Source organism: Schistocerca americana, chromosome 8 (genome assembly GCF_021461395.2).
Source record: "Schistocerca americana isolate TAMUIC-IGC-003095 chromosome 8, iqSchAmer2.1, whole genome shotgun sequence".
In the NCBI taxonomy this organism is placed as follows: Eukaryota; Metazoa; Arthropoda; class Insecta; order Orthoptera; family Acrididae; genus Schistocerca; species Schistocerca americana.
In genome coordinates, this window is record NC_060126.1 from 295,413,236 (window position 1) to 295,439,866 (window position 26,631).

Sequence of the window (26,631 nt, forward strand, 5' to 3'; positions counted from 1 at the left end):
CTAGTCTAATTTGTGGTTCCCAGTTTTGATAATTTCATCACTAACTTCGTTTCTACTATTCTTCCTTAATTTCCTTTTTCTTTGGTTTTCTCAACACATATTCTGTACTCATTCGACTGTTCATTACATCACTAAACACGTTCTGTGCTGCTTCTTCGCTTCCACTGAGGATAGCTGTGTCATCAGCGTATCACTGACATCCTTCTACTATGAATTTTAATCCCTCTCTTGAACCTTTCCATCATATCTTCTTCAGTTTATGGATTGCACTGTAGAGTCGAAAGACAACATCCCTTTGGTACACAATTGTTATCCTGAGTACATCCTCTTGGTTTTTTCCTTAGCGTTTGCTCCTATGTCTCTCAGAATTTAGAACATCTCGCACCATTTTACAGAGTAGAACACTTATTCCAGGTCGATAAACCGTGTCTTCATTCTTCTTATATTTTGCTTTCATTATCAGTCACAACGTCAGCATTGTCTCTCTGGTGCCCTTATGCTTCCATTTTTCTGTATCTTATTGTCAGAAACTTTAGCGCATGACCCATTAAGCTGATTGTACGATAGTGTTTGTATTTATTTTCGATGTTATTTTCGAAATGTGTGGATGATATTTTGTCGCCAAAATCTAAACAGCAACTAGAAGAATCACTTGGTTACTACTTCCTCAGATGATTTCAGAAATTCCGAAGGAACTTTGTCCATCCCTTTCGCCTTATTTGACTGAAAGTCTTCCAAAGTTCTGTCAAACTCTGATCGTAATGCTGAAGTCCCTATGACTTCCACATTGACTCGAACGTGTTTCTCAGTCACGTCATCTTGAAAGTCCCCTGTCACGTAAATGCCTTCAGTGCAGGCTTTTCACTCACCCCTTTCTTCAATGAGCTTAACTGTGGACTTATTATTCCATCATAATGTTACAGCCCTTGTTTCCAATTTCTCCGAGGACTGTTTTGAGTCGGTCCTTTCGACGACCATTTCATTTTCAATTTCTTCACGTCTTACAGCAGTTTCGCTTTGACTTCCGTGCAGTTCCTGCTTAATCCATTATGATATACTTCTGTAATCAGGGATTATTCTGAACATTTTTAAGGCAGAAATTGCGGTCAAATCGAATGCCGCCGCTCAAAATGTTTGCAACACACCTGCTTCGAAATTTTTGTATCCCTGTTCATTCACACTGTTCTTCGTGTGGTAGCTACGTTATGAACGGCATACGCACTTTTCAGTAACCACCACCAGCCGTTATCACAGCTTCTTTGAATATGTCTGTGGATGTGCCTACAGTTTCAATCATTTTTAGGAAGACGGAAGATTAGAATTATGCGTTCCAGTGTCGGCTAACTCATAACAGCTGGAGACCAAGTACGGATTACACAGGGATGCAATGGGAATCAGTTTTCCCTTTTCTCCATGGAACGATACGAGCGTTTACCTTACACTAGTTGGAGAAGAACCATTTCAGACAAAAATAAGTGAAGTGTCATGGAGAAGTGGGAATGAAATGAAATTTGTCGGGCTGCGAGGGTATGTGATGTTTTACCACTGATGAAGAAATCTTGCCAAATTTACAAAGAACTTGTCAGTACGAGCCCACTTACCAGTATGACTTTGCACACCCTATGACTTGAATGCATGCACTCGTTCTTCTGGGAAGGGCATCATAAAACTTTTTTGTTCTCTTCGGAGGCAAGGTGACCCACAACAGTAGTAGCAAGTCCTTAATATCCTGGATATCGTCGCTGAAATGAAGTTGACGTCCGAAATGGTCACACACACGTGTTGCATTTGGGACCTTGCTGGTCACGGTAGTATCTCAACATCAGTTATAAAGACATGTACAGTGTGAGGAGTGCATTGTCCTGTAGATAAATCACAACTGTCTCACGCTAGTCAACTCATGGAGACGTAGTACGTCCTTGAAATACCTTCAGGGGTCTCCCAATCAATGCCTCCGTGACCCTAAGTCATACCATTTGACTCCCTACATCACGACCCCAGGAGTAGCAACGCTGTGTCTCTCCAAAACATTGGAACAATGGGATCTCTTCCATGGTCGCCGCCATATTCGCCGACTACGGCCATCCTGGGTAGTCCAGAAATGCGATTCATTACTGAACACAGTGCGTCGCTGTTCATCAACAGTAACAGTCCCCGTTTGATAGTCGTGACATCACTCCAAACGCGATAGTTGGTGTTGTGGTGTTAACGACAGCCTAAGTATGCGACGGTAAATCCCTCGTCTGGTAGCTGCTAGTCTCTGACCAATCATGTGCGATGACACAGAATGTTTCAGGGAATCGATCACTTATCTTCATATTGCAGACTAAGCTGTGTAGAAAATATGGTAGGACTGGCGCAGAACACAGCGATTCCCCCTTTTTGTGGTAGGACACGAAGTGTATGTCTGCCCTTACGTTCCCCGTTCCCATTCCGTTCAAAATCGGGTCACTGTCACATCCTCATGCTCCTCAAACCATGATACTGGACATTTCGACCAGCCGTCTAATGGAGATGCACCGTGAGGACACTTTCGAACTCAGTTAGGTGCTGCCAACTCTGTCTCACACGAAAATGCAGCGAGTCAGTGTCCTTCACAGCGATCTCTCAACTGACTCTGCTCATGCCCTTTAGACACCCTACCATGGCTGATAGCAGCACTAAACACTAACAACACTAATACATTGGGATGGCAATACCAGTCAGAGAAAGTTGAAACATATACCCGCCGACTATGTGTACATGTATAAAGTGACATTGACATCCGATCATATCTTCTGCCTTCTTCACATTTTTTGTCAGGAAGTGTTTAAATTCGGACAGTGGACGGGGATTTCAATCCCAATCCGGCGGAATAGGAGTCTCAATGTTTTGTCCTCAATGGAACTTTGTTCGATGTTACGGCTGGAGTCAGTTCAGCAACGTCTTATCGATACGTTTCATTAGTTGAATCCAGGTGAATGTCCTAAGGATCACCATAACTACCACATTCTGTCGTGCAAACACATCATAGAAGAAGCACCATTCAAGACTGTGAAAACATAGCGTCTCTCAGATATTGGAACTTATGTCAAAGCTCTTCATTGCATACGATGATGATTCTTTTAAATCAAATAAGCGTTACTTTTCATATGCAATCCTTCTCAGCCTGACATCACGCTGTTATTTCTTTAGATTCCTTTGATAAGCGGTTCCCAGCCAGCGGAGTCGTCCATATTTCGTAATCGGTGATGTTACTGCACTGGGTCTTGGAAAGAACTATTCGGTTAGTAATTCTACTGTTTACATTCTATTTTGGAAACGTGCAGGTTATTAGCCTCTGCAACGAGAGGGTATACTCCCCTACTACCCACCAACAAAGAAATTTCTGTAGACTCTTAACACAGGTGCTGGTGTATGGAATAGGTTCGCAGACTTATGATTCGCTCGAATATTATTGGATAACAGAACAAAATTCGTTTTCCTGCAATGCTTCTCTTTGTCAGACCCCAAAGTAATATGAGGAGTGCGTCAGGGAAGTGTGAAGGGAATTTCCTGTTATTCATTTGCATAAGCGATATCTCGGCTAGCTCATGACACTGTCATGCACGGAAGCCCCTTCGTCGTTAGCTGAATGTGTGGGAATTTAGGAGGACTTTTGCAGAATTTCTGTTTGGTGCGATGCTTCACGCTTTCACTACAATTTTTGTATCAGCATTTGTGACAGAGTGCAAAATAAGGAACACAGAAGAGAGAGATTAGGGCTCAGGCCGGGCGTTTGGGCCCCATTTGCAAGTGGAATAGAAAATGGAATGCCTAACAGTGGTACAACGGACCTACAGCTACGGACTGTAACTTGACTTGTAGTGTATATACGATGATAATTCAAAACAATATGAGCGCTGCCATCCGTATAGCTAGTTAGCTGTACGCCTGCCCTTCTCGCGAACATCAATGGATGATACGGGCAGCAAGTGAGAAAATCGTCTTACAAAGAAGGATTATTATGGCTGCATGCCTTGAAACGAGCATATCGGAAGCAACGGAGATGTTCGTCTGCTACTGTCGTGACAGACTGTGGAAAATGGTTGAAGGAATTTGATACCATAAGTAGGAGACAGTGTGGACAGTGTGTTGGAGGTACACGCTGCATCATAGAACCTGGTACTCAGAGGATTTCTGTGTCTGTAAAGTAGGATCCCCACCTGTCAATAGCATCAACTGGAATAACACTCATGTGAGATTTTGCTGGTGTCTGGAGCATTCTTTTCAGCTCAGTGTTAATATTCCTTACAGCAGTGTTTACCCAGGGCCGATCATGGCACTAAAATACCTCCACAAACCCCACATTCGTGTTCCTAGTTTCTGCTCCTATTTTGTCCGGGTCACTCCTAATACTATATCTTAAATTCACAGCCAGGCTTTTTGCTGCTTCCCGAACTATAGTTACCTGATCTTTCTTCTCAAAGTCCCTACAGAGCCGACCTAAGTTTTCTGTCACCTGGCTGAGGCTAGCACTTAGTTTCACAAAGCTTGTGACCTGATACCACTCACCCAATTTCTCCTGAAGCTGCTGGCCTACACCCCTTCCATGACTGCCGCCTAGGAGCAGAATCCATCTTTTCCTATTCTGATTTGATCCCAACCTGTCTTTTTATCTTCAAGCTAATATTCTGCTTCAACCTATATTCAGCTACGTCTGGATGAAGCCCTTCCTCCACTACTTCAGATAGCAAGCCGAACTGACTTGCTAACGGAATTTCTAAAGTTTTTTTTCTACAGTTTGCCTTTTTTGCCCTTTGCTTCCTACCTTTTCCCAGCACCCCATGTCTTTTTCCTCTCTTAGCCTACGTAATTCCAAATTCGCGTTTTTTAATTCACCCTTAAGGGCATAAATGTTTGCCTCCTGTTCAGCAATTTTTCTGTCCTCTCTTCATAACTTACATTGCCATGGAAGGGCCTCATTATCTAACCCTATTTCCTCGCTGCTACATTCACCCCAATGAAACCATAACCTTCAATCTTCATAGAACACTCCCTCTTTCAGATTTCTACGGCAACTATCAGGTTTGTCACACACGGTTTAATAGCAAAATTTAAACAAATTTTGTACAAAAGCAAATGAATAATTTGGCACAAGGTCACTCAAATTTCTTAGCATGTACTAATACGTAAACGTTAATGTAAACAAACTTTTAAACTTACTTTCGAAAGTTCTAATTAACTACCTAAACTTTGTATGACAGACACGAATTAATTTAACTTTCAATAGCTAAGTCTAGTCAAAAAATAAATAAATAAAGATCTACACGCGCCCGAAATTTACGCTTAAAATGTAAATAAAACTAATTGGGCTTTACGAAATACTTTCTTTTCGATCTAAATTCGCTCAGAAAAGCGAACCCTTCAATTTATAGCCTATCGAAGAAGTAAATGCACTACTCTAGAATGCAATATTAACTAAATTAGCTCTTATTTCAATATTAATCACTTAATTTAGCGAGAGCTTCGTGGACGTGCGTCTGCCAGAGATATTAGACTCTTGATTTTTTCCTGACATATGTACAAGATTTCTAAGAGATGCATTATTCCACTAACTTACTTCCAGGCTGAAAATTAGATATTCTTACGCAGCACCCATAAGGCAACTTACGCTAAGTGTACACTTTTCTTGTTAAATGTTCGCTTGTAGTCACTCTTGTTTGATTTCGTCACTCTCTCAGTGGAAGGAATTGTTTTCGGAGGCCCTAGTTCTTTTGTGGCTTACTTTTCCTGGTAATTTACTTTTCTGTGCCCAGAATGAAATTTTCACTCTGCAGCGGAAAGTGTGCTGATATGAAACTTCTTGGCAGATTAAAACTGTGTGCGGGACCGAGAATCGAACTCGGGATCTCTACATTTCGTGGGCAAGTTCTCTACCGACTGAGCTACCCAAGCACGACTCACGAATTTTCCTCATAGCTATACTTTTCTATTAGCATTTAAAATAGGTTCAACGTAGTTTATGTTTACACCGCATACGTAAAGCCGATTCTCGCACAGTAAACAACCAACTCCAAACAAAAAGTGTCGTTTGTGGAAATTATTAAATTCAAGGAGTAATGTCTACCAACATGGTCACTTGACTAGAACACGGATGAGGCGCTGAGATCCATAAGGACCTAAGGCACACATCTGTCGATCCCACATTTAAGTGAATATCAGAGAAACCAGTGATACAGCTTTTCGTGAATTTTCATTTATCCAATGTGACCCACAGCACATGCAAACCTGACTCTCCACAAGACCAAGAGAGTTCAGAAGCATCAATGAATGCTAAAATCTCACAACCGTCTGTGATGTGCTTTAGGCCCTCATGATTCTCGCAAGGGAAACGCCCCATCGCAACCCCCCCCCCCCCCCTCTCCACCAGAATTAGTCGTAAGATGGCCCAGTGGATGGCCCATCAAAAACTGAACACAGATCAAGCATGAAAACAGGAAGAAATTGTACTGAACTGTGAAAGATAAAGCAAACTAGGAACCATAAAAAGTCTAAGATTAAGAAATGCAGTATAGCGGGGAAATGAGCAGCCGCGGCATCATGGGTAATTGGCCACGGTGATAGACTGTTATGAAGGCAAGCCGTGTTCAAAACTTCCTCATTTTCCTCTTCTTTTCCTTTTTTTTTTTTTTTTTTATTACAACATTGTGAACTGTGCGTCCAGATTTGTTTTCTTTCTGCAATCTTGGCAGCTGTCATAGTATGCATTAGTTATAGAATACGAGTCACGTGGTAAGAACACGTTACCGTTGCAAGTAAGCGTTATGAATTGTGCGAGCAGGCGAGATACAACATTGATGTTTCATAGAAATGAAAACAACAAACAAACGGGTGTGAACTATGTTACAACAAAGGAATTCGAAAGTCAAAACTCCAAAATGTTTCGTCAGAGTGCAGAGAAATTGTGTGATTGTGAAACTACTGTGTTCATTTGTTGCGGCTTATGTGACAAACTATAATATTTTCTTCATTTCCTTGGTAATGACCACGTTCACCTTCATATGAACATCTAAATCGGGAGAGGAGGCATATCCCACTCACTTACCAGGCTGCAAATTAGGTGTGTCTGTAAAAGATTCCTATCACATGACAAACTTACTGTCACTAATGCCGTGTATGACACGCCAAACGTGTTTTCCAGGAGGATTCGGTTGACTTGTCCCTTGACATCAAACGTTTGCTGGTCCCATTTGAAAGCCTCATAATTTCAGTTGCTAAGAGAGTAGCTTGCAGTTGCAAACGGACGTTACAGAACGACACAGACACCAATTCGAACACCATGGAAGAGAAAGAAAAAAAATTGCCTAACGTAGTCTCGAACACTGCTTGCCCAACATCGTAACCACTTAACCCTGAAACCACTGGTTGGCTAAGTTCCTCTACACTGCATTTTTTCGACCGTTCACTGTTTCTATTTTCATTTTTTTCACAGTCCAGTACACCTTCTTTCTGTTTTCGTGCTTGATCTGTGTTCAGTTTTGACGGGCTGTTCACTGTACCCTATTACCGCTAAATCTGAGGGGGATGCGGCTTCCATGTGAGTTTCCCACGTCAGCGCCTCAAGTGGATATTTTTTTGTCATCAGTCTACTGACTGGTTTGATGTGGCCCGCCACGAATTCCTTTCCTGTGCTAACCTCTTCATCTCAGAGTAGCAGTAGCAACCTACGTCCTCAATTATTTGCTTGACGTATTCCAATCTCTGTCTTCCTCTACAGTTTTTGCCCTCTACAGCTCCCTGTAGTACCATGGAAGTCATTCCCTCATGTCTTAGCAGATGTCCTATCATCCTGTCCCTTCTCCTTATCAGTGTTTTCCACATATTCATTTCCTCTCCGATTCTGCGTAGAACCTCCTCATTCCTTACCTTATCAGTCCACCTAATTTTCAACATTCGTCTATAGCACCACATCTCAAATGCTTCGATTCTCTACTGTTCCGGTTTTCCTGCAGTCCATGTTTCACTACCATACAATGCTGTACTCCAGACGTACATCCTCAGAAATTTCTTCCTCAAATTAAGGCCGGTATTTGATATTAGTAGACTTCTCTTGGCCAGAAATGCCTTTTTTGCCATAGCGAGTCTGCTTTTGATGTCTTCCTTGCTCCGTCCGTCATTGGTTATTTTACTGCCTAGGTAGCAGAATTCCTTAACTTCATTGACTTCGTAACCATCAATCCTGATGTTAAGTTTCTCGCTGTTCTCATTTCTACTACTTCTCATTACCTTCGTCTTTCTCCGATTTACTCTCAAACCATACTGTGTACTCATTAAACTGTTCATTCCGTTCAGCAGATCATTTAATTCTTCTTCACTTTCACTCAGGATAGCAATGTCATCAGCGAATCGTATCACTGATATCCTTTCACCTTGTATTTTAATTCCACTCCTGAACCTTTCTTATATTTCCATCATTGCTTCCTCGATGTACAGATTGAAGAGTAGGGGCGAAAGGCTACAGCCTTGTCTTACACCCTTCTTAATACGAGCACTTCGTTCTTGATCGTCCACTCTTATTATTCCCTTTTGGTTGTTGTACATATTGTATATGACCCGTCTCTCCCTATATCTTACCCCTACTTTTTTCAGAATCTCGAACAGCTTGCACCATTTTATATTGTCGAACGCTTTTTCCAGGTCGACAAATCCTATGAAAGTGTCTTGATTTTTCTTTAGCCTTGCTTCCATTATTAGCCGCAACGTCAGAATTTCATCTCTCGTCCCTTTACTTTTCCTAAAGCCAAACTGATCGTCACCTAGCCCATTCTCATTTTTCTTTTCCATTCTTCTGTATATTATTCTTGTAAGCAGCTTCGATGCATGAGCTGTTAAGCTGATTGTGCGATAATTCTCGCACTTGTCAGCTCTTGCCGTCTTCGGAATTGTGTGGATGATGCTTTTCCGAAAGTCAGATGGTATATCGCCAGACTCATATATTCTACAAACCAACTTGAATAGTCGTTTTGTTGCCACTTCCCCCAATGATTTTAGAAATTCTGATGGAATGTTATCTATCCCTTCTGCCTTATTTTACCGTAAGTCCTCCAAAGCTCTTTTAAATTCAGATTCTGGTACTGGATCTCCTATCTCTTCTAAATCGACTCCTGTTTCTTCTTCTACCACATCAGACAAATCTTCACCCTCATAGAGACTTTCATTGTAGTATTTCCACCTATCTGCTCTCTCCTCTGCAATTAACAGTGGAATTCCCGTTGCACTCTTAATGTTACCACCGTTGCTTTTAATGTCACCGAAGGTTGTTTTGACTTTCCTGTATGCTGGGTCTGTCCTTCCGACAATCATTTCTTTTTCGATGTCTTCACATTTTTCCTGCAGCCATTTCGTCTTAGCTTCCCTGCACTTCCTGTTTATTTCATTCCTCAGCGACTTCTATTTCTGTATTCCTGATTTTCCCGGAACATGTTTGTACTTCCTCCTTTCATCAATCAACTGAAGTATTTCTTCTGTTACCCATGGATTCTTCGCAGCTACCTTCTTTGTACCTATGTTTTCCTTCCCAACTTCTGTGATGGCCCTTTTTAGAGATGTCCATTCCTCTTCAACTGTACTGCCTACTGCGCTATTCCTTATTGCTGTATCTATAGCGTTAGAGAACTTCAAACGTATCTCGTCATTCCTTAGTACTTCCGTATCCCACTTCTTTGCGTATTGATTCTTCCTGACTAATGTCTTCAACTCCAGCCTACTCTTCATCACTACTATATTGTGGTCTGAGTCTATATCTGCTCCTGGGTACGCCTTACAATCCAGTATCTGATTTCGGAATTTCTGTCTGACCATGATGTAATCTAATTGAAATCTTCCCGCATATCCCGGCCTTTTCCAAGTATACCTCCCCCTCTTGTAATTCTTGAACAGGGTATTCGCTATTACTAGCTGAAACCTGCTACAGAACTCAATTAGCCTTTCTCCTCTTTCATTCCTTGTCCCAAGCCCATATTCTCCTGTAACCTTTTCTTCTACTCCTTCCCCTACAACTGCATTCCAGTCGCCCATGACTATTAGATTTTCGTCCCCCTTTACATACTGCATCATCCTTTCAATATCCTCATAAACTTTCTCTATCTGTTCATCTTCAGCTTGCGACGTTGGCATGTATACCTGAACTATCGTTGTCGGTGTTGGTCTGCTGACGATTCTGATTAGAACAACCCGGTCACTGAACTGTTCACAGTAACACATCCTCTGCCCTACCTTCCTATTTATAACGAATCCTACACCTGTTATACCATTTTCTGCTGCTGCTGATATTACCCGATACTCATCTGACCAGAAATCCTTGTCTTCCTTCCACTTCACTTCACTGACCCCTACTATATCTTGATTGAGCCTTTGCATTTCCCTTTTCAGATTTTCTAGTTTCCCTACCACGTTCAAGCTTCTGACATTCCATGCCCCGACTCGTAGAACGTTATCCTTTTGTTGATTATTCAACCTTTTTCTCATGGTAACATCCCCCATGGCAGTCCCCTCCCGGAGATCCGAATGGGGGACTATTCCGGAATCTTTTGCCAATGGAGAGATCATCATGACACTTCTTCAATTACTGTGTGATAAAATATAGACTTAATATACTGTAACACATTCAGAAACCCGCGAAATAGGTTTACTGTCAGTACAACTTTAACGTATACTATTGTCCGACCTAATTTTACTACAGTATACAGTGAATTAGCATACCGGAGGAATGTGCTATCATCTAGCAGGATTTACGCCTAGCGAACGGGGATAAAAATCTGTGGCAGTGTGCTACCATCTGGTGGCACTGACGCAAACTTCTAGTTGAGTGGCAAGGGCTACCTGTGCATATCGTGAACCGTGCACGTTGTTGATTAAATCCGAATGCATTTGACACGTAAGGCGATTACGCCGTGCATGCGCCAAAGCTTCTTAAACGTGCACAGTTGAAGGTGCGCTCACGACCCTCTTGCCAAATTTCACGGAGTCTAGCAGAGCAGTAGCTTGGTAGATTTTTAAGTGCTGTGTCTTTCAGATTGCGGTATCTATCTCACGTTTAACAGCATTCAAAGGAAAATAACCTATAAATCTGCAATGTGTAGAAAGCTAAGGTGTTCACGTACCCTTGCGCTCTTACACAGCAGCTCCCATTGCACACCACTTCAAATATTGTGATCTAGGTGGCCACACAGTTGAGGACGATTGAGCAACAATTCGGTTTTCTCCAGACGTGTTACGCAGTAACTGAGTGATTTCACGAGCAGTGTGAGTTGGAGCTTCATCGTATATCAAAACAGTTGAGTCAAAAGCACCTCTTTTCTCTATAACAGGAAGCAGTACATGTGACAGCGTCCTTTGGAAAATCACCCGGGGCGTTGCTGTGGAGCAATATTCCCTCTTAAACTGCTGCTGTGTCGCTTTGTCACTATAGAAACGTATAAACTCGTCAGGAAATTTCTGTAGTAGGCAACTGTGAACTTTACCCTTACGAGCATGATCTGTTAGAGCCACACCATAGCAGTCTGACAAAACAGTCACCACCTCGTCCGGTGATAACTGGATCGTTACCATTTTCGTCAGTGATGAATCAGTAAGTTTCCTCTACTTGATTTTGTTGATGTCGCTTGTGATGCACAGGGACAAACTCTAGTGACCAACAGAGCAAGAAACCACCACAAATGATCACGCTAATTAATCTAAAAACCGAATACTGCCACGCAACAGAAACGCCTTATTTGAAGAAATATTAATAAGGATGGTCCAATCAACCATGGAACAAATGGCTACCACAATACTCACAAGATGTACTAATGGGAGTAGGGATCTTCTAGCTAAGAACGGATACAAATAGTGACTATTACTGGTTTACTGTCTTTAAACATCAAAACTACTCACTGTCATATTAAAGGGAACCACTGAAAAAATGGTCATTGGATTACAACTCTAAAGTTTAACATTAGCACAGCTGGGTGCAGAGGACGAACGAAGTTACCTTAATAATTCACTAACACAGCCAGTGTTTGCGTAAGGTGTGAATTGACTATAAAAAGCACACAGAAAGATAGGAGCGAACACAATAAGATTGTTGCCAAAATGTGCGTTGAGAGCAACAAGCTGTAAACGAGACCTAAAACTGCGTATTTGTGTCCTGAACGAAATGGGTTAACTTTCTGTCTAAACGGCGACAGTGCGTGCAACGGACGCTGATGTTACCACGGGCGCCGAACGCGAATAAATTGGACGGCTGCAGAAGCGACTAAAATTTCAGATTCAGCCATCTCTTTGTACATGATACTTACGTGCGGACATCGTTCTAGTGATAGCCAAGGCGCGTCTCTTCATTCATCTTTCCTTTCGTAAACTGAAGTGTTCACTCTGCAAAAGCCTAGATGGACGTATTTTCTTTCTGGATGGTCTGAAACTCTACTTTCTCCTGGGAGCAGGAACACGCTGACCAATGGTGACAAAGCTTGTGAGCGCCGACGAGTGAAATTCAAGTGAATCTGTGTCAAATCAATGTGCCCTTCGATGTGGAGGAAAGCAAAATATCTCCCTCCCCGCATGGCACAGTTCTGGAAAGGACCTGTCCGATGCATGTATACGTAGTAAAACACCGTGGTCTCTGTAGAAAACAACGGTATGACCCGATGAGAAGGCTACATTCAGGAAGTTTCAACCGGACGTTATTCCAAGGCATGTAAACGAAAATTCACATTGCCTCTGGGAAGCCACATCTGTCTAGAGATCTCTTATCTTGCTAAAAGCCTTCTGCGAAGAATTCCATGTTCCTATCAACAGAAAAAGATGTGTTCCATGTCCTGTACGGAGAGTGATCTGGGCGAGGAGAATTTAAGCAAATGGTTGGCTACCTGAAGCAACAACTCTAAACGTGTGTGTGTGTGTGTGTGTGTGTGTGTGTGTGTGTGTGTTTGTTTGTGTGTAAATTCCTAAGGGACCAAACTGCTGAGGTCATCGGTCCCTACAGTTACACAATACTTAAACTAACTAAAACCAGCTTATGCTAAGAACAACACACACACGCATGTCCGAGGGAGGACTCGAACCTTCGGCGGAAGAGGCCGCGCAGTCCGTGACATGGCGCCTCTAACCACGCGGCCATTCGACGCGGCGCAGCAACTCTAGTTAAGGCTCAATATTTTAATCCTGGCTAACACCTCTTAAAAGAATTCGTATGTGATGCAGCCAGTATACTAGAGAAGAAACACTGAAATGAAAATAGCCACTGGGTATGCCAAACAAAAATCGGCAGTCGCAGCACGACTACTTGGTCCAGGGAATTTGCATATCATCCTCTGAAATATGTTAGCGGCAGTTTCAGAAAAATGACCACGTTACGTTTATCTCCTTTGTGTCGTGGTCCTAGTAATACTCCCGCCACTCGAGCATGGTGAAGTTATCTGAAATACCATTGCTTAGCTTCAAAATTTCCACTGCTGTCTCAGTTAGGCAGGCCTTTTGAAATAGGTATGAACAGTCAAGTAACTAGCGGATGGCGATTTCTGTAATGTTCAAAATCCCGTGCAAGATGTTGAAAACTAATCTATGACCGATTTTCGTGCTGTCCAATATCACCTCCATTGCGATACTCACGTCTTCGAGTAGTAGATTGGCAACTACTCGCTCATCGTCATTCTGACTCGTTTGACCACACTGGAGGTGTCACCAAACTACATATGATGGTGTATTTGTAAAGTGCCTTTTCACCAACTCAGCACAGACAGTTGCAAAGTTGTTCTCCTTCAAATGCGGAAAACTAATCACAATCCGATTCTCTACTTTATCAATAGGCAGCACCAATTTGTCGGTGGTTGTTGTAATGGCATGCTAGGGAACTACAAGGCAGGTATTTCAAAGTATACGAGAACTGTAACAATGTCTCTGCAAATAAATAACAATTAACTGACGTAACGTTTTTGAGTTGATAATAGAAACTTTATGATTAACCGCCATGGTTTTGGGGGAATGCGCCTACCTGACAGTGTCTGTGTTCTTTGTTTGTGCAGGTTACCTGGAGCAGGGCCTGATGGTATACGACTCCAAGAAGCTGGCGGGCCACTACCTGCGTTCGAGGGCCTTCCTGCTCGACCTGAGCGCGTTGCTCCCGCTAGACCTGCTCCAGATCAACCTGGGCACCAACCCCATCCTCAGGTTCCCAAGGTTTCTCAAGGTAAGACGCCAGGGTAACTATGACTTTACTAAGTGTCATATAATACTACAGAGGCTTTCGAGCACCTGCTAGGATGGCCCAATTAGAAGTCTCTAACTAACTGGTCAGCGTACTTACTCTTCGTCTCCAGGTTATGGCTTCAACTAGTAGAGGAACAATTTAGAATGGCCCAACTTTTGTTAGACGAATAACGGCATACCAATGGGTTACCTGGAAAAGGGATGTAACAGCTGAAGTATCAAAGCAACCTACTTGTGTGTCACCTACTTAACAACAAGGTATTTAGTTCAGAGGGAGCAGAATACTTTATCTAACAGTGTGTCGCTGCCTACATTCGGGAAACCTTCAGCATTGTTTGCCTCTCAATGTTATCACAGTGTCGAATGGTAGTCGTAGTGCCTTTCTGTAAATATGAACATTAAGAAAGAATATTTCTTATGTAAATTGAGGGTGGACAGGGGAGAACGGAAAGGGAAGGAAATATTGATTCAGCTTCATCGGGACTTTGTGTGGAATCAGCGGGGACGAGTCAAAATTCTCTCCTGACCGGGACTCAAACCTGAGATCTCCTGCTTACGATGCAGTTGCGTTAACTACAGCGCCACTTGGATACAGTTTATTGCAAATAAGCGGACTACTTCGATACGGCCCTCGGCCAACCCACATTCCCACATAGTAACACTTTTCCACCGACCTCGTCCATGTCCTCTATACTAGCCAATTTTAGATTCCCGCTGGAGTTCGAACAAAATCTGCATCCGCACGCGATTTAACTCGTCGCCGCTGATTCCGCATAAAGTCTCGATGCAGCTGATATCAATAGCTTCTTCCCTTTCCTTTCCTTTCTCCCCAATCCACCCTCAATTTACATAACATTTATCACACCTGCGGATTTCGCATGGTGTCATTCATATAATAGATAACGTTTCACCTTACTACAAGAACACAACTGCAAAGTTGCAGCAGAATATGCTAAGAGTTGTCTCGCAATTATCTTATGTCTGTTAAAATTTACATTCACGTGATAAGCAGAAAATCACTGTACACTCAGCGGGCGAGGTACTTCCTACTTACATTAGCAATTTTCTATCCTATTGCAGTCGCATATAGAGAGAGGAAAAAATTACTGCCTGTGTGCCTCTGTAGGTCATCCGATGTCTCCTATCTCATTCTTTTGAGCCCGACATCAGATGTACGATGGTGACAGGGTAACCGTCGAACAGCCTTCCCCAATGCTGATCTTCCAATTACTCAACAGGGTTATTTACAAAAAACGTATTTTTTTTTTCCAGAGATGCCCATTCAGATTCCATCTTTGTCTCTTTTACGAGGTGCATTCAAGTTCTAAGGCCTCCGATTTTTTTTTTTTTTTCAAATTAACTACTCACCCGAAATCGATGAAACTGGCGTTAATTCTCGACGTAATCGCCCTGCAGACGTTCACATTTTTCACAACGCTGACGCTATGATTCCATGGCAGCGGCGAAGGCTTCTTTAGGAGTCTGTTTTGACCACTGGAAAATCACTGAGGCAATAGCAGCATGGCTGGTGAATGTGCGGCCACGGAGAGTGTCTTTCATTGTTGGAAAAAGCCAAAAGTCACTAGGAGCCAGGTCAGATGAGTAGGGAGCATGAGGAATCACTTCAAAGTTGTTATTACGAAGAAACTGTTGCGTAACGTTAGCTCGATGTGCGGGTGCGTTGTCTTGGTGAAACAGCACATGTGCAGCCCTTCCCGGACGTTTTTGTTGCAGTGCAGGAAGGAATTTGTTCTTCAAAACATTTTCGTAGGATGCACCTGTTACCGTAGTGTCCTTTGGAATGCAATGGGTAAGGATTACGCCCTCGCTGTCCCAGAACATGGACACCATCATTTTTTCAGCACTGGCGGTTACCCGAAATTTTTTTGGTGGCGGTGAATCTGTGTGCTTCCATTGAGCTGACTGGCGCTTTGTTTCTGGATTGAAAAATGGCATCCACGTCTCATCCATTGTGACAACCGACGAAAAGAAAGTCCCATTCATGCTGTCGTTGCGCGTCAACATTGCTTGGCAATATGCCACACGGGCAGCCATGTAGTCATCTGTCAGCATTCGTGGCACCGACGTGTTTGACACTTTTCGCATTTTCAGGTCGTCATGCAGGATTGTGTGCACACAACCCACAGAAATGCCAACTCTGGAGGCGATCTGTTCAACAGTCATTCGGCGATCCCCCAAAACAATTCTCTCCACTTTCTCGATCATGTCGTCAGACCGGCTTGTGCGAGCCCGAGGTTGCTTCGGTTTGTTGTCACACGATGTTCTCCCTTCATTAAACTGTCGCACCCACGAACGCACTTTCGACACATCCATAACTCCATCACCACACGTCTCCTTCAACTGTCGATGAATTTCAATTGGTTTCACACCACGCAAATTCAGAAAACGAATGATTGCACGCTGTTCAAGTAAGGAAAACGTCGCCATTTTAAGTATTTAAAACAGTTCTCATTCTCGCCGCTGGCGGTAAAATTCCATCTGCCGTACGGTGCTGCCATCTCTGGGACGTATTGATAATGAACGCGGCCTCATTTTAAAACAATGCGCATGTTTCTATCTCTTTCCAGTCCGGAGAAAAAAAATCGGAGGCCTTAGAACTTGAATGCACCTCGTACACTTTCTTATGGTCTAGATCAACATGTTAAGATCCTGGTCGCTTATCTCTGAATAAGTTCGACATCCACTGTCACGCCTACGTGACAAGGGAACCAAACACTGGAGCAGAACTTTGTTTTCGGCATCGGACGCTGGCATGCCACAACAGCAGTCAGTCAAAGTGCATGCGGGCCAACCACCTGTGTGATTTAGCTTCTTGATGCTTTAATAATGCTGGCATAGCACCGCACCGTTCCATTGGAGCAGTGGACGAGATTCCTACGTGCTGTAGCATAAAGTACTGTTTCACAGCCTGCCACAGAGCATGTATTTAGATGGTCCCTTAAGTTCGTAGCAGTTTTGTTTTGCATGTTAGTATTCCGGTTGCTATGAATTAATCTATCGATTGCCATTTTTTATTTGTAGTTAACTGTTGCTGTTTGACTCTACATATGGAGTGTGGACGCTAGAAAGTGGAGTGCAAAGTGGAACACTCGGAACATTTCCGTTATGTTCTTGTGTCTGAGTTCAGTAGAGGGATGGCTGGAGCGGAGGCAACCAGAAACATTTGTGCCATGTATGGGGATGATACAATTGCACAGAAAACGGTAAAAATGGTTTTTTCGTTTTAAAGAGAATCGTTTTGACATTAGTCAGTCTCCACTTTGAGAAAGGCCTTCAGGTTTGGATGAGGATCGTTCAAACGTACTAATGCAAAATGGTCCACGTCAGTGTACTGGAGAACAGCCAGATGTGATTAACTGTGATCAGTACATCATCGTGCATCATTTGCATGCAATAAGGAAGTTTCAAAAATTATGTGTACTGCATGCTATAAGCCAAAATCACAAAAATCAGCGGCTGGCTGTAAGTGTATCTCTGCTTGCTCATCATAAATTTTCTCGTGGACAACACCGACCATCCATCCATTCTTATGCTGTATCGTTATTGGTGATAAGATATGGTGTGTTTAAGCTAAAATGAGGAAATGAAAGGAATGTTTGAGCCCAAGCAAAGCAGCAACTCCCAGTACAAAGACTTGCGCACTTTCTCCAAAGGTAGTGTCACGCATCTGGTGGAACAACAACGGTGTGGTGTGTTATAAATTGTTTCCCCGCGGTCTAACGACTACTGACGTTTATTGTCAACAACTGAGACGCCTTCCAGAGGCAGTCTAAGAGCAACGATCAGGAAGACAGCTTGATATGATACTACGCCACGATAACGCCCGCCCTCGTTCTACTATACTGCCAAAAAGCGCAATTCAGGAGAGGGGTTGGAGAATCATTCCGCACTCATCTTACTCATAGCTTCTTGCGATCCCAGAATTTCACCTTTTCTGCTCTCTTTTCGAGTAGTCTTCAGGTTATTTCCATTACGGATGAAAATGCACTCCGAACATGGCTGGACGAGTACTCCACCTCAAAACCACGTGATTTCTACAGTAGCGGAATAGAAAACTTACCCCAATGTTGGCAGACTGTTGTAAACCGTAAAGTAGAATACATTATTGATGACATAAGTCTCTGTTACGTGTATATTGTGGTTTATTAAACTTGAGGATAAACGCTACAATCTTATGCAACAGCCCAATATGTAGGCTTCCACTTCAGCTGGTCGGTTCATTCCACCTTCCTCGTGCATTCATCAGGAAAAGTTTGTGTTACCAGTTAGACGTACACCCGAGTCTCTTCAGCTTCATTCGCAACCAAAAACATGTAGGTGAAAGGCATCAGCTGGCCATGGTGGTTCCAGGCTTCTAACTGGTACCACCGAGACAGATCTCTCAATAGATGCCACCGCCTGAGCTCCAGCGAATCTTCGAGAGTCGTGGGCTCCGGTCGCAGTGTATACCAACCACCTTGGGCCACGAGAAGAGTACGCCTGACTAGCTGAAAACGTTGCGCGCAATGGAGAAGACGACCCTCTTTTGTTAGCGAGGCAGTCGGCACCCCAGTCGCTGGTATGCTTTTCAGCACCCCACTGCGCCAGCAGACTCACTGACAGCCGGTAGCCAGCGTCAGCACGTGGGTCGAAGCCGTCGACCTACTGTATGAGAAATGTCGTTTAATAAAAAAAACATTTTAATGAGCCAACATTCGTGACTCCGCTCTCGCCAATGCACTGGTAGATCCATTTAGCCCCCCCCCCCCCCCCCCGCCCACGCACAAACACACACACACACACACACACACACACACACACACACACAGGCCATCCTGTAGCAATGGTGTGTGCGTAGCAGACAACACGAACACTCTACCATCGCCTCTACAATTATTGACAGCAACGTTTCGCCTATGACGTCTTTCACATGACGTCTTTTATATGACGTCTTTTATACAACAAAAGATGCACTGCACTTTCACAGAAGCCTTCCAGCAAGGCCGAGTGGTTCTAGTTGCTTCAGTCAGGAACATCGCGACCGCTACGGTCGCAGGTTCGAATCCTGCCTCGGGCATGGATGTGTGTGATGTCCTTTGGTTAGTTAGGTTTACGTAGTTCTAAGTTCTAGGAGACTGATGGCCTCAGATGTTAAGTCCCATAGTGCTCAGAGCCATTTGAACCTTCCAGCAAATATAAGTTTTCAATTTGCTGTATCTTCTATTGATTTGACGTGTTCTCCTCATTTCACATCGCTTCTTAGTATTACCCCAAAATAATAAAGGATGTGATATTTCCCAGATGTTAGCCACTAATATTCTCGACGGATACTATCTATATCATTTCCTGCACTAATCCAAATTTAAAGAGATTTCCACTCATTAGATCGAAAGATATCTTATCGACATTTCAGACAGCAATGGAGATACTTCTGTAGAGAACAGCATCATCAGCAAACAATGTAGTAGTCCTGGTTACTGCCAACAACAGATGTCCTATTAAGCTTCCTTGGGAACATTCACAGTCTAACATAACGAATTAGTTTCTATTATTCAAAACTTCATCGTTGAATCGTTTATCTGTGAAGATACTTTCTGTGAATTTATTTTGGTTGTTAGTCGGTGATACAGCACAGATCCGTCATACTTTCGGAATGACTGCCACAATATTTTGGTGAGTAACCGTGGCGCCACGCTCAAGCATAAACTCTGAAATCAAGAATACACTATTCGACAGAATCCTTCCAATCATACAGAGGGAGACGGGGCCGTACCAATGCGGATTTCTCCCCGGAAAGTCAACTATAGAACAAATATTCACCTTAAGAATAATCCCGGAAAAAAGAAAAGAATTTCGCACGCATAATCTCTTTATAGCTTTCAAAGCAGCTTATGATAGCATAAATAGAGAGCAGCTACATCAAGCTCTAGATGAACTGGGAAACTCGAGAAAGTTGGTAAAGCTGGTGAGAATGACAGTGAGCGAAACACAAGGAGTGTAAGAAAAGGATCAATGATGTCCAACACATTGAGTATTAAAAACGGAGTGCGACGAGGGGATACACTGGTATGTCTTCTTTTTAATGCCGCCCGGGAGAGGGTGATGAGAAATGCAACGATGTAGGGGGAACGATTTTCCATGAAGCAGTGCAGATGCTAGCCTAAACGGATGACACAGTAGCAAGAACCCCAAATGCAATGGAAGAGACATTTACGACCCGCGAACAGGCTAGTAGGAGCATGGGGTTAATTATTAAACAACAAAAAACAAAATATGTGGCAGCTCGAAAAGCACATAGAGGAAATATGCTAAATGCAACAACAATGGGCAATTAGACGTTTGAGAGGGTTCAAAATTTCAAGTACCTGGGCTCAACAGCTACTCATCTAAATGATACCTCCTATGAAACTGGGAGATTAATACTAGCCAACAGAGCCTATTTTGCCCTAACAAGACTTCTATCCTCAAGGCTCCTGACTCGTACCACTAAATTATCTATCTATAAATCACTTATACGACCAGTGCTTACATATGCCTCTGAAACCTGGACATTAACAACTAAAGAAACTCAAATACTGGATGAATTTTAAAGAAAGGTATTAAGATGAATTATCGGCCCAATCTGTGAAAGAGAAAGATGGAAGAGGAGATACAACCATGTGTTGTATATCATATACAAAGACCGACCCGTCAAAAGGACAGTGCAATCATCCAGAATGAGGTGGGCGGGACATGTGGCTCGCATGAATGATACAGAAGTACCAAAAAAAAAAAAAAATTACAAGGAAAGCAAGGAGGGCAGAGAGGACGTGGTCGACCCAGAGCCAGATGAGAAGATGGAGTAATCGATAACTTAGGAAGAAGGGCAATAGAAACTGGAGAATATTGGAAATGGACCGAAAGAAATGGAAGGAAATTGTAGAAGAGGCCAAGGTTGACCATGAGCTGTAGAGCCAAGAAAGAAAAAGACTGAGAGCAATGTTTGATTCGATGCTTTGTATGAGCTAGAATTGCTGTGGCACAGAACGTAACTCGACCTTAGTTGTGTTTTATTAGACACGTGTTGAAATGGAAACAGTCCATTCCACAAATGTCTCCTGGCTAACCTATACGGGAGATTATAGCCGAACTGACCTAAATTATAAAAAGTGTGTTGGTTACGGAGTTCAGTGACAGTGTGTTCAGTGCTTTGCTATTTCGTAATAATTTATCGCATATGACTGCATTGCTTAAATCACTGCCGATTTTGCACGACTACAAATAAAAAACTTGAAGAGCTAGTTTAGCATTGTGGTGTGTTACGTCCAGTGCAATAGCTGTTGTGGGGCTGAAACGTTGTAATTGACAAACACACCATTCAGCTTTTAACTAATCATTGTTTTGACAAATGTATAATGTGTCTATTTTGGGTAGACCACAATAATACTTTGCGGAAACAGTGTTTAACTTATCCAGTTTGAACCAAGTTTTATTGGAGCATACATCGATTTAATTATAAAATCTTGTATTAAAACAATATGCTTTTTATTAGTGGCCCGTTTCGTCTCAAGCGCCCTTCAGACGCTATTCGGTGCTCTACTGAGAAACGCTAAGGACATCAGAGGCAGGCCTGACTAGGTCGAAAATAGTAAGAAATAATGAAGAGTCGTGATTTCGATGTGTGAGTAGACTTACCTCCGTCTTTGTTTCAGTTGAACATTACCTGAGAGCTTGGCGGTGAAAGTCTCCGTTTAACGCTCCGAAAAATACTTCATTCAGTTTATATACTTTATGTGTGTGATGATTTCCGTAAATAAGAACGGCGCGGTTTAATCTTAGCTTATGTAATGAACAGTTAGGCCACTGACCATATCAACTAGTAAACACACGGGCGTTAAGATTTCTGAAGCACCACTGCTATTTCGATATTCTCCCTTTAGTGAAAGTTGATCTTCAAAGAAGAAAAAAAAACGAAAGGGAATGGTGTAAAGTTAGGACGTTAGTACGATAATCAAATAAAAGGAAGAGAATTCTACGGTTATTATTAGTTAACAGTTTTACTCTGAAAAGAACTGCCAATACGTATTGGAAAATTAAGCGCAGTTTTAAGGCGTGATAAAGTTGTAACATAACAAGCGCTTGTGGGAAACGAGATGATAGAAAGACAAGTAAGCACATGCAAATGATACATCTGACTATTCAGTGATAAGTGGCCGTTCACTAATATGGCAAATGACAACGGAGCTTGGTGCAATAGGTGCGTGATCGACTGTATCAATATATATTCAACAAAAAATAACAAAAAATTGAGAGATTATATTTTATTATGGTGTGAAATGTCGATTAGCACTGTCACAACGACGTTGAGAGCAGAGGAATCGAGAACAATAGGCTGCCAATAAACTTGAAGAAGACGATGACGCAACAATCCAACAATTAAATGAATGGAGGAACACACAAAAATAATGGTCCAGGAGGATAAAACGTTTTTTAAGAATAAAGTTCTGCTCGTACCAAATATTTATTTGGAATTCAGAGAAGAGTTTCTGGCTTCATATATTTCGGACTTATGTGCAGAATAGTGATATGTGAAAAATAAAACTGGACAGTTGAAGACGAGAAAATAAAGAGATGTTAGAAAGAACCGAAAATTTGGAAAGTTGGGGTTAAGTCTCATGGGACAAATCTGTTGAGGTCATCGCTCCCTAAGCTTACACAGTTCTTTTGCTGGATTTACTTCGTACCATCAATAATATAATTGCACATTACGATTTCAATAAGCCTCAGATCATTAATGTACTCATTCTCGTGGACATGACATGTCCACAAGATACTAATACATCCAAAACTATGTTAATTCAGGGACGTTGGTTTGCTTGACAATGACAGTTTTTGATATTTTTTTAATGTGCCGCCGATGCGGGTCTATCAACGGAACACGATATGCTGGTCGTCGAAAAACAGACCATCCCCACGCAATTGCCGTGACACTGTGGAGTATGAGATTATGTGGGTCCCCTCTTGCCTGCTGCGCAATGTGGCGGTCACTTACTACTGTAGTTGACCATGGCGGATCACCTCTTCTCCTACGGGCAACTTTGCCTCTGTTTCGGAACGCTCCCCAGGCGCGTGAAACAATGCTGTGAGCGATACAACACTCCTGGCATACAGTCCTAACACTTCGCCCTTCTTCCAGTTTCTCGAAGATTCTTCTTCGTGTGAAGCCATCCAAAAGTTGTCTCCGGACCATGTTGTAATATCACCGCCACTGGACCGTAACTGCTCCTTGATCGAGACACACTGTCTTTTCTCGTTCTTCAATACCTCGTGTAAGGGGGCCAGCCCCATTTGGACTTACAGTCAAGCTGATCTCAGACATAGAGCTTTTTGTGAACGACTCTGACACATCTGGAACGACGCTCTCGCACTTTCATTCATTTCTGTCCAGTTGTCATCATGTTGCCTTACGTTATCTGTCTCATTTTTAAGTTTTTCAGAGCAGTGTGTGTTTACTTTACCACGTCACATTCCGGAACTTCATCAGGCAGCATTCAGTCTAGCGGTGGGTTGAGGTCAAAATGTTTAATGCCTTCTAAAGCCAGCCTGTAACATCCACAGTGTTGGGCACAGGTTTGGTAGCCGCAATTTCCTTTCTCTTATTACAGACTATGGTATGGAGAGCCTTGCACAAGTATGTGACTTCCAGGAATTAGTGACTCTTCCAGTGTGGTGCTTTGCCTCCGCATCGCACACGCGTGGTTCCACAGCAGGGGCCGCCCGCGCCGTAACGGTGGAAGTTTGCCAACCAGCCGGTGCTAATCCCCTGAGAGAAAGACGAAGGTCTGTAGCCGCGTCTCTGGTGTGTGTGTATCTGAGCGAGTCGCCCACTCTACGTAATGGCTGCCCTCTCTCTGGACAATGACAGCGATCACAAGAATTCCTGTCCCTCGGTGCCAGCACTGCTGGCAGAATGGCCAGTTCCCGTGATACTTTGGCGACGTTACAGCAAGCACCTTTTACGAAGTTTCCTTTCCGTCGGAACAGCTCGTGGCGAAATTCCGCTGCCAAGTAACGTCCGTCTTTTCGATTTCCTCGTATTCTCTGTAGTAAATGAGAAACTACTGTAGTAAAAACAGAGGCTTGGCACCTATGCTGTTACCGCGAAGAATTTAGAAGAATGTGAGACTCTTATTTACAGTCTATCGCCAAAACCTTAGATTTACACTGAGGTAACGAAAGTCACAAGATAGTGACGTGCACATATACAGACGGTGGTAGTACTGAGTATGATGAATGATGAGGTCCCATACTCCGAGGAGTGTAGGGGACGATGTGGGAGACCCGCACCGCTGCCCTAGGCAAGGTCCTAGAGGAGGTGGTTTGCCATTGCATTCCTCCGACCGTAATGGGGATGAATGATGATGATGAAGACGACACATCATCACCCAGTCATCTCAAAGCAGGAAAAATCCCTGACCCCGCCGGGAATCGAACCCGGGACCCCGTGCGTCGGAAACGAGAACACTACCGCAAGACCACAAGCTGTGGGCATTAATGAGTACAAAAGGTATAAAAGGACAATGAATTGATGCAGCCATCATTTGTATTCAAATTTACGACGTGATTATGGGAACATGACGGAATTAACGGACTCTGAACACGTAATGGTAGCTGGAGCTAGACGCAGAGGACATTCCATCTTCTAAACCGTTAGGGAATACAGTATTCCGAGATCCACAGTGCCAACAGTGTGTCGAGAATATATTTCAGGCATTACTTTTCACCACGGAGAACGCAGTGGTCGACAGCCTTCACTTAACGACCGAGAGCAGCGGCGTTTGCGAAGAATTGTCAGTGCCAACAGACAAGCAACACTGCTGAAACTAACAGCAGAAATCAATGTGGAACGTACGACGAACTTATTCGTTGGAATAGTGAGCCCAGATTTGGCGTTAATGGACTATGGCAGTAGACGACGCGAGTACCTTTACAGCTAGTCACCGTATAGTTTGGACCTTAGACGACTGGAAAACCGTGGCCTGGTTTGATGAGTTTCAATTTCAGTTTATAAGAGTTAATGATAGGGTTCGACTGTGGCAAAGACCCCACGAAGCCATAGATCCAAGTAGTCAACAATGCACTGTGGAAGTTGGTGGTGGCTCCTAATCCTGGTGCTATCCACATTGTTTGCCACGTCTGTCGCTGTAAGCGTCCAACTGATCCAACAATGTATTCAGCACTCATTGTTAGCAATTGTCTTTCCGGATTCGTGTATTATTCCAGATGAGCTTCTACCTTGTCTGGGATCTGAGGTCAGGTTTCTTTTTATCTTAATTTGCATGCACTAAGTTCAATTGTTGTTCAATGAATAGAGCGCAATGTAACGAGACACTGAACATGAAACACGGAACGTGTGTACAGCAATATTGACCTGGAGAAATCTCCTGGCGAGTTTGGCCTCCTAATGCAAATCCTTTATTTGACGCCACTTCGGCTAGATTTCTTAGTAATTTCAAAAAGAAAAAACAAATCTCCATTGCAGAAGGCTTCTTTACTAATGAAACATTGCCAGTAGTTGACGCAGCTTCAGATAACATTAGCCAACAAAATTTTATTCTATAGCTGGCAAGAAAACAGTTAATATCCACGTTTTCGGGTGTGCTGATAACGAAAGTCTTAATGAAAATGCGGGAGTATCTCCATTTTTTCTAAAGTACGACTACGTTATTGCCTATATAAGCTTATGCATGTATTTATCTTGGTGTTATCCCTCGGAGGAAGGTCAGTGACGGCGCAGCCACTTTGCCTGGCATTTGTAGATTTCCGCTGGTAATTCTCTGATTAGTGTACACCAACAATCGGCTAACGTTGATGCACTCCACTGTCCCTGGTATTTCACTTCCATGCCAGAAATTTGCTGGTGGAAGTGTTCTCGGTTATTGCACCACAGTTGTTGGGAAAGAAATGCAGGTGGGAATGTAGGAAATGTAAATTCAAGTATGTGTTTCACCCCAGTCTACTGTAACACTGAAGAAGATTTTCCACAATATTCTTGTTGGTTTCTTCCCTCTTATTTCCTGGAAAGTTTGTTGGCACGTGAGCCAACCACTGTCGTCGAGTGGTTCTAGGTGATTCAGTCCGCAGCCATGCTGCTGCTACGGTCGCAGGTTCGAATCCTGCCTCGTGCATGGATGTGTGTGGTGTCCTTAGGTTAGCTAGGTTTAAGTAGTTCTAAGTCTAGTGGACTGACGGCGTCAGATGTTAAGTCCCATAGTGGTTAGAGTCATTTGAACCATTTGTTGGCACGTGAACAATGACATCCCAAGCTAATTTTTCATAATCTGTCAGGTTGGCGGTGAAATGCTCATGCCTGTACAGTCTGCGTATCTGGGGATCCACTTTTTACATTTGCCTCACAAAGACGTGGGAGTTTCTCGCGAAAAT

General features: G+C 43.0%; 1 protein-coding gene across 1 annotated transcript in view; it reads left to right on the forward strand.

Annotated features, from left to right (window-relative positions):
- Positions 1-26,631, forward strand: part of LOC124545780 (cyclic nucleotide-gated cation channel alpha-3-like) — a gene marked incomplete at its 3' end in the record, with an annotated part of 672,390 nt that overhangs the window by 115,245 nt on the left and 530,514 nt on the right. The window contains exon 4 of the mRNA XM_047124727.1: positions 14,025-14,188. Coding sequence (XP_046980683.1) covers positions 14,025-14,188 — 164 coding nt within the window. The remainder of the gene's footprint in view (positions 1-14,024; positions 14,189-26,631) is intronic.